The sequence below is a fragment of the Parasteatoda tepidariorum genome, chromosome X1 (genome assembly GCF_043381705.1).
Source record: "Parasteatoda tepidariorum isolate YZ-2023 chromosome X1, CAS_Ptep_4.0, whole genome shotgun sequence".
Classification (NCBI taxonomy): Eukaryota; Metazoa; Arthropoda; class Arachnida; order Araneae; family Theridiidae; genus Parasteatoda; species Parasteatoda tepidariorum.
This window is the reverse complement of record NC_092214.1, coordinates 55,549,532-55,559,455: the sequence shown is the minus strand read 5'-3', so window position 1 is coordinate 55,559,455 and position 9,924 is coordinate 55,549,532. Positions and strand designations below refer to the sequence as shown.

Below are 9,924 nucleotides of genomic sequence, written 5' to 3'. Positions count from 1 at the left end.
TCCCTAATTTAAATGCAATGTTATTGCAACTTGAGAAATTCATAAAATGGCGGAAAACGTGAATTTTTAAACTGCTCACTGTTAGTAGTTTAGATTTCAATTTTTTGTTGCTTAAGTGATCTTTTTCGATAAAAAAAAGGAAAATGTTTACGATATAAAAAATCTAATAATTAATAAAATAAAATAATAAAGTACATTACAAAATAAGCATTGAATTTTATTTTGAACTATCACAGTTTTGTTTTTATTTTAGGCTTTTGTTTAAAACCTATAAATTTTCTTCAATTAAAATATTTAATTTGAATTTATATTACTTAATTAAGACTAAACTTTTTCCTACTTTCATTCTGTGGGCATTGCAGTTTTTTTTAATTTATTAGAATTTAATTCTAAAATGAATTTTCATATTGCATGATATGATAAAAAAAAAATACATTTCTTCAATGTTTATTTATTTTGATAAATCTATTGTTCATAGGATAAAAATAGCAAGTTTTTTTTTTTTTTTTTTTTTAAAAAAANTTTTTTTTTTTTTTTGTAAAAAAAAAAAATTTTGAGTTTTTTTTTATTTTTGAATGAATTCTAATAATGGAACATTACTAAGTTATTGATATTACTAGGTTTATTGATAAAAAAATGGAACCCTAATGTTTAAATAAACATTTCTACATTTGTCATTAACATGTCTAAATACATGGGCGGCCCTTCGTTAGCCAACCTGCTGTGCAAGTGGCCCTTCACTCAAAAAGGTTGTGCACCCCTAGCCTATATCGTATTACTTTTTTTTTCTTTAGAAAATTTTGCTTTTTAGAAGCCCCACTTGGAATTTCATTATCATTTTTTCCACCTGTTACTAGTGCTTTTTATTTATTTTTCATGCTTAATGTTACTCAAAAGAATGTTCAATGCACCTGGAATTTTTCCCTCCCTTTCCTTTCTTGGAATCACTTTCTGGAGACCACTATCCACAAGAGAACAAATTCTCTCCTTCCCTTCTGCCCTATGAATAGCTGTTGAGTGTAGGGGAACAGGCATGGAGTGGAGAAGCATAAATCAGAGAGGAATGAATGAAGAAAATCAGGGTGGGGTCAGTAATAACGTCAGCTGTAAAGCAAACGCTCCCCCCCCCCGTTTTTTCCAGGAAATATGACTCTTCCACTTGTCATGGGATGCTTCTCTACTCCCCTTATTATGAAGAATTTCAAACTTTCAACTGAAGGTCAGTGAAGAGGGAAAAAAGCAATGTGTGAGAATTTTGCACATGGATAAAGGAAAGACTGTCCTAGGCGGAGTCAGTTTAAAAAAGAGCTGTTTTCTGAAGCCTGATTTGAGAAGCGAAAATAAGGGGAGGAAATAGGAAATATAGAAAATTGTTTTAAATGCTTGGGAGAGCGCTTTTTTTTCATTGCTCATATTTCTGTCTTCAGGGTTTGATCACCTTCCTCAGCTTATTTTTTTATCATTTAATCTTCTATTCTGATCTCCTGTTGCGTTTCTGTTTTATTATTATTTTCCTTTTGTTAATATTTTTGTTAGAGACAGAGAAACTGTGATAAATGGCTTCAAAAATGTGGAAATCATCCTGGGGACAAAAGGAAACCGAATGTGATGCTGAAAGTGTGAGTGACGAGGATGAACCCGAAATAAACAATGAACTAATAAATCTATTTTGCTCTTATATAGGGAGTTCTGATTTTGTGGGATTTTAAGTGCAGTGATATGAATATATAGTGATATGGGATATCTAAATAAATTATTCTTTAGTTTTTCTTTGAACAAAATTTGTTTGAATTTATCATTAATTTCAAAAACAAGATTTTGGATTGCTGATTTAAAAGTAAGATTGTTTCATTTTTATTTTTAACAATTTTAATACATATTTTAATGGTTTTTTCATTTATTAATTATTTTATACATATTGGTTTTCATTTAACTATTGAAATTATATATATATATATGCGTATTTAGAGCATGTGTTAAGTCTGTAATTAATACCTTCATTAGTATAGTAAAATTCGCCGCAGGGTATCCAGTGAAAAGTTTTTTTAGTCGATTTTTTGGGGCGGGGCGTATATGCCAGGGCGGCGTTTCTCAGCGAAATTACGGTAACTGATTTTCAACGTTTTTGGTATTTTTGCATTGAGGCTCATCAAGTGGCCTGAGAATCCTCTTGAAAAAAGCTTTTTACTCTCAAAAGGAATTATTTTTCTAAATGAATCTATAAAAAAAATTATTTTTTATATAAATAGATATGTTTCGAGATAGTTGCAAAAAAAAGTAATGGAAGAGCAGGATTGAATTAATTGCTGTATCTAACAAAGATGCACTGATAATTGGAGAGGAGTGCAGACTAGCAAACTTCCTTGCAATTTTGGGGAGACTTCCAATTTCTGGCTCTACCACCATCTGTCCGATGTGAAGTCAGGCCAAAAATTTCCTGCATTTCAGTCCATTTGCAGACAAACTTGCTTTACTTTTTTTCAAGAAGAGAGTTTTGTTTCCCTTTCCTACTAATTTATTTGAGGTTACTCATCAATATTTGTTACCAAATACACTTTGAACCTTGTTCCACTCACAGAAATACCAAAGGTTATCACTAGGTATTTTCATGGACTGAAATGTGCAAAATTGAAAGAACTAGACAAATAAATTATTGTTAAGATAAGTAAGAGGATAAGTAAGAGGCTAAGTGAGACTTAAGTTGTACCAAGCTCTCAAGGTAAAAACTGTCTCCAGATGGCGCTGCAAGCGCAGCTGAAAATAATAACTTTTTTTCCCTAAAACTTTTAAGTTAGTTGTTGGAATGGAAATCAAGATGCGGCTTGCCACAATTAACTGTCATTATCTTTCATCACCTTTTTAATTAACGCAAATCATTTCATTTTATATATATTCATCATCTTTACCACTTGTTGTTTAGAAACAATAAATGTTTATTCAGATTTAAAAAAGGCAGTACATATTAAAAGGTAAGTGGGAACCTTCCATTACCTTTATCTTATATTGAAAAACAAGAATTAATAATATTGAACATTTTTTGGTGCCTAAGCAGGGATCACCATTATGAGTTTTACTTATTTTCGATTAGAAATTTAGTTTCGGCGAATCGTGATTTAAGGGTATAAGTAGTTCCTTCATTGAAATTAAGATGTAGAAATCCAAACAAAAACGTACTACGATAAGGTCATTGACAACTAAGTTATTAACCAAAATCAAAAATGTATATCAAGATGATAATGTGACAATCGATGAATTGGATGAGTTAATGTCTGAATTAATGTTAAAACAAGAACAATCAAAAGAAATTGATCTCATAACGGAAAGGTTATTATGGATGTAAAGGAAATCGGTACAGAAATTATAAAGTATGGTGAATATTTGACAAATATTGTACAAAATAAAAGCAGATTCAAAGGAAATATAGAAAAAATGTCGACTTCATAGTATTTCCTGAATTAAATTTGAATGTTTCCGAACCGATGATATATACTAATATAAGAATACATGAAACTCCTTTTGTGAAGATGCCTCTTTTAACTATAGAAAAATTTTTTAGCGATTCTTCAGACTGAATAAGATTTTACGAGCAGTTTGAATATGCCATAGATGAAAATACTAGTTTGTCGATTGTTGAAAAGTTCAATTACTTGAAAAAATATTTAGTGGGATCTGCCTCAGATGCGATTAAAGGATTCAGTTTAACAAATAACAATTATGTATCAGCAATTGAAAAATTAAGAGATCGCTTTGCCAAGAAAACGTTGAAAATTAACTAATTGATTAATAAATTGTTGAGTTTAACCCCAGTAGAAAAATCAACAGATATTTTTTCATTCAGAAAACTTTCTGATTCTTGTCAAACCGATATGACTCTTTGGGAATTAAACAAGAAAATTATGAGGCTTTACTCTGTCCCCCCCTCTCTCATGCCTGTTAAGGCAGAGGGGTGCAATTGTTTTTGTTTTCCAGTGGTGCCATCTATGGCCAAGAATTCGAATTCTGCCAGAGGTATTGATTTGTTATGGGAACATGGGGGACTTTGCGACTCGACAGATTTAACGTGTATCAGTCATTATTTTTCTACACAGAGAGTCTTCAGCCGGCAGGGTTTGAACCCACAAACTCTCGAACATGGGCCCAGTGCCCTACCGACCAGGCTATCCCGACCTTTACTCTGTCCTATACTTATTAATTACTTCCCTCCAATATAGTGTTAGAAATAACTAAAAAATATAGCAATGATGACAAATGGAAAGTATCAGAGATACTAGAACGGAAGTAATCAGCCGAGAAAGAGCCACGGCCTTGAGTTCGTCTATAACAAGAGTTTCAGAATGTTCCCCCTTTCCGTCCTCAAAGCGTAGCAGTGGAGCCGAGAATTCTAGTAAAAAAAATATATAAACTGCATATGAACGACGTCAGGTTTACTGAATGAATTATTATTGTAGTTCAGGTTTATTGTACCGTAAACTGGGGCGAGTCTACCCAGCCAGGGGCGAGTCTACCCATTTTAGTTTTATTTAATTTTCACTATTTTAAATTGCAAATAAAATTTTTTTTTACCGACGGAGGACTTAGTTCAGACTCTAAGGAAGATGGCGCTGTAGTAGTTTGATCCGTTTTTATTTATTTGGTGTCTTTTTAACCGACCTGTTCAAACGTCTTTTGAGAGATTTGTATTGAAAATCAGCAAACTTTTAGTTGGTGCTCCGTAAGTATATTATTATTATTACTATTTTCACTTTGGTTAAGTGATAAACTTATCTAAGACTAAGATTACATTAATTTTATATAAAAAAAAACAAAAAGAATGTAAGTTTTGCTGTTGTAAACAAAAAGCCAGAATTCGCGGGGCGAGTCTACCCATTCGTATTTAGTTTTAATAAAGCATAATAATATAATTTAGAACTTTGTTTATATTAAAATTAAGTCATTTTAAATGAATTTGAGTATATTATTTTAATTCTGCATTGATAAATTTATCATTAATAAGAAAATTTATAGGTTAAATATAAATGTAAATATAAAATATGTTTATTTTACCTATTTTTTCAATTTTTATATTACAAAATTAACTTTTTTTATTTAATGCAAGTTAAATAAATTATTATTTATAAATTATTATTACCTCCCAAAAGAATGGGAAAAGGATTTTTCATGATTCCCAATGTTTGAATTTCGATTTTGTTAATAATCTTTAATTATTATTATTTATTAATTATTTAATTGTAAATTTATATTAATTTTAATTTATTTTTATCAACAATAATCAGAAAAAAATGTTATTTTATAATGTTAATGATTATAAAAACAAAACTGTGATCAAAATGTGATAATCGATCAAATACTCAATTTGTGTTATTTTATGAATAAAAAAATGGAATATATAATAAAGTTATGAATTTTACTTCATAAATATCCTATATAGTAACTAAAATAACAATTTAATAGTAAAATTTGATTATTTACAATGTTAACATTCATTTTAGTAGAATGGGTAGACTCGCCCCATACGAGAGATTTGTCAGCAGTTCTATAAAAATATACAGTAACAGCGTAACTGTTAATATTTTCTAAAATCGATTTCACAGCTTTAAAGTGGGATAAATAGCGATTCCGAAACACCTATTAAAAGCCTTTTTTCTTTAATATTTACAAAAGTTTGACCACTTGAAAATTGACAAACTGAAAAAATGGGTAGACTCGCCCCGGTTTACGGTAGTTTAGAAACAATAAATGTTTATTCAGAATTAAAAAAGGTAGTCCATAATAAATGGTAAGTGGAAACCTTCCATTACCTTTATCTTATATTGAAAAACACAAATTAAGTAGATTGAGCATAAGTATACTATTAGTGATTGAACTAAAGTATAATATCAGTGTAAGCATTCCACAAATTTTTTTTCTTTTAAATGTCTCATAGAGACTTCTTTCATTAAGTGATTCAATTAAGATAAATAATTTTTTATAAAATGCAGGTTCTGTTTAAGAATAATACAGAAAAGATTCAACTATTTGCAGAATTTATAAGTAATTTTTTTTTAAGTTTAGTTAACTTTTACATCTTGCAACATTATATAACAAGTACTACAGATACAGCAAGTACTACAAAATACAAGTACTACAGATATTTTGGTTTAAGATTGTCTGAAACAAAATATTAAAGCACATTACCAATTACTTCATATAGATTTCTGTCAGTATCAGTTTCCATTTCCTTTTTTTAGTAATTAAAGGAAAATATTATTTTAAATTTTAATTTCTTTCAAACAATTTAAAGTATTTAGTTGGAAGATTTTGCATGGATTTTGTAAATTTTTGATTAGTAATAAATTAAATAATAATTAATTGTTAATTTTTTTTCTATTAAAATCATATTATTTGGTAAGGAAAGCTTAAACTTTTTAACTTCTAAAAATTTTGATATTTGAGTACTTTTAATTTTTACAATTAAGTACTAAGATAAGAAAAAAGTGAAAAGAGTAAAAATAACATTAAGAAGACATACTTTCTACCGTTTTTTCTGACTAACTGTTAAGAACATATTTTCCAAATTAGGCTAATCCATGTTTTGATGGTCAAAATTCCAATTCAGTTGAAAAAGAAATCATATTTGTAAGTTAGTAAAACTAGGTTTTTATCTTTGATCTCTTAATATAGTTAACCTTTGCACTAGTTAACTAGAATATTTAACATTTCTGAAAATATATTGATTGCAAACTTGTGTAAATACAGTGAACTCTCGCTACTACGATATCCAATACAACAATAACTCCCTCTATTACGATAATGCTTTGTGGTCCCGACAAACTTGCATATGAATTAATGTTATCCTCCTCTCAAAATTGTGATATTTTCTGGAGCAATAAACCCCTGTAAAACTATTTTTTTTTCTTCAAATTTCAATCTTATTTTCTCCATTTTTATTGGCTTTTAATTAATGTAAAAATTATTTTATTTTGTTATATTTTATTTCAATTGTTCTTAATACTAACCATAATTAGTGCTCTGCAAATAAATTATTTTATATAATATATAAATGCATTTATAGTTAATACATATATAACATTGAAATTAAAAATAAATCTTATTGTGTCCCCAAAGTATGTGCCCTCGATATAACAATATATACCTCTACTACAATATATTTATTTGGTCCCCAAAAAATTGTAGCAAGGTTTTACTGTATTTAATAAGATTAAATATATTTTTTTACTGCTTGTACTTTGGATCTTTTGGCGTGAGTTGTATGTTTTGTTGTCAATATTTGTACTTGTACTTTGCTATTTGTCAATATTTGTACTTGTACTTGTATTTTGCTACTTGTCAGTATTTGTACTTCGCTACTTGTCAATATTTGTACTTTGCTTACTTGTCAATATTTTTACTTGTACTTTGCTACTTGTCAATATTTGTACTTGCTACTTGTCAATATTTGTACTTTGCTTTCTTCGCTAAAAAATGCATTTGATATTTTTCTGGGGTATTTGTTAATTTTGAGTTTTTGCCATGTTTTGTGACCTATGCCTGCTGGATAATTGAAAAGATAAGTACATCTAAGAAGTATATTTATTTTATGTAATGATTGTATTGTATTGCTTTAGGCTGGCTCTGACTGAGGAATATTTCAAATATTTCAAAATTTTTAAATATTTCAAAAATATCCTTGCTGTTTTTCTTTTAATTAAATTAAAGATTTGTTATTGATTTAGGCTAATCTTGTAAGTTGGGGAGAAGTACTTAGTATTGCTGATTCCATATCTAAAGGCTTGATGCACCTGCATGAAGAAATTCCTGGCCACAAAGGAGGAAAGTATAAGCCAGCCATGGCCCATCGGGATTTTAAGAGTAAAAATGTTCTTATTAAAAATGACATGAGTGCCTGTATTGCTGATTTTGGTTTAGCTTTAGTGTTTGAGCAAGGGAAACCAATTGGTGAAGCTCATGGACAGGTAATAAAAATATAAAATTAAAACCAGGCTGTTGACTAATTTTTGTGATACTTTGCATTCTACTCTTAAACAACTTAAATATATATATATATATATATATTTAAAATAATGCCTTTCTTAACAATCTGTTTCCATTTACTAAATTTGAATCTGCTTTTCTTCCATAAATTTTTTTTAATCAGCATTCTGTTATATTTAGTAAATGTAGTAAACTGTTATTTGTTAACAAAATTCAGTAGTGTAGTAACCATAGAGAAGCAAATACTATAGGTATGCAGCTAAACGACTATAAAGGTGTATGAATCAAAATCTCTCTTAAATTGACAACACATTCTTTTAAAATAGTTTTCTCTTTGTAAACTCAAAACTAATTCAAGTAAATACAAAAGCCTCTAATCTGTACACCTTTAGATAAAAATGCATAAACTTATTTATAGATTAAGAGTATCAGAGTAGCTTAGACAGAAAAATTAATGTTATTTCTGAGAAAGATAGACAGAATGATCTTCGATGAGTCACTTCAATTCATCTAGAAGTCAACAAAGACACGAAACTGACTATGTTATTTCACTTACTATGTTATTCACTATGTTATTTCACTTACTATAGCATTGCTTTGAATAGCAAGATCAGTGAGAGGAGAGAACAGGCAAGATATCATAACTATTTCATTGATTTCTAAACACTATATGGGAGGGGCACTCTAGAAACAAATTGTGTTCCATTTTGAATCCTTCACTAAGTTGTGATTGTTAAGAAGGTTTTTACACAAAATTTTGACTCTTAACAAATCTACATGTTTTTTTGAAAATATGTGATTAATATTCCATTTGTTCTTTTTACAACCTAAATAGAAATGTTCATATATGTGCAAAACATGCATTTTCATGTAAATTAACTAGAAAAATACAAGTTAAAATTTCATATAATTCCTTATTAATATTCTTTTGAATAATAATAAATTTCTTAAAAATGAGACTATATTTTATAACGTTTAGTTTTGTTTTTCAAGTTGTCATTGTTTTAGTTTTAAAGTAGATAACTGAATTAATAATTTTAAAAAATAAGCAAATTAGGTAGCTCTGAACGCTGTAGTGTTAGGTTCAATTAGCCTTCAAAACATTAATTCTTGTTTTTTCCAAAACTAATAATGTAGGAAGTATAATTCTTTGTAGTTTTGCCTGAATTCATAGGAATTTTAAAGGATGAAGTGTAATTTTATAGAAAAATCAAATTGCAGTTTTTAATATTTTAAGTATACATTATATATTCTTAAAATAATAATAGAAATAAAATTTTTTACTTAGTTAATTAGAGGTGTAATTAGAAAAAAAAATTACATCTTGGATTGCATTTTGTTTAACCTATTATCTCTGCTATTTGGTTACAACTGTCATACCAGCATGACTTTTTGCAAGTGTGAAGATTATTTACACTAGAAAAAAGACAAATTTAAAATTAAATAAATAAAATAAAAATTTGATTCACCAGTGATTAATTTTGCTTATTTTGATGTCAAAGTTGACATGAAGAATATTCAGTTGAGACACGGACCTCTTTCGCCCAAACCAAAATGGATGTTATAACATGAAGTCACTATATCATAAGTGCACAAAACTATTGTGAATATTTACTCAAAACTCATTAATACTGGACTTATTTTGATAAAAATGTTATTCCTTTCCTTTGAAATTTTTAATTTTGGTACTGAACATATGGCATTATGTAGGAATGAGCTATAATTTCCAGTGAATAATTTAGGCCCAAAAAACTGCAACGTTTAAGCAAAAAATTAAATCAAGAATAATGTGAATATCATTATTTTTTTATTTCCAATGTCAAGGCATATTACATTTATAAAAACAAGCCAATGCAAAACAATGAGCAAGCAATTGCAAATATTGACCGAAGTCATTGAAGCCTCAGGTGTTCTTTAGCTCTCCAATATTTGGTGGTCTCAGAATGGGCAGAG

The 9,924-nt window shown here is 28.6% G+C and overlaps 1 protein-coding gene across 4 annotated transcripts in view; it reads left to right on the top strand.

The window, feature by feature from the left end:
• The window catches only part of LOC107436981 (activin A receptor type 2 punt), a 55,907-nt gene that overhangs the window by 24,880 nt on the left and 21,103 nt on the right, over positions 1 to 9,924 (top strand). For all 4 annotated transcript variants that reach the window (XM_043042140.2, XM_016048830.3, XM_043042141.2 and 1 more), the window contains one exon: positions 7,713 to 7,952. In XM_043042140.2, the coding sequence (XP_042898074.1) occupies positions 7,713 to 7,952 (240 nt within the window). The remainder of the gene's footprint in view (positions 1 to 7,712; positions 7,953 to 9,924) is intronic.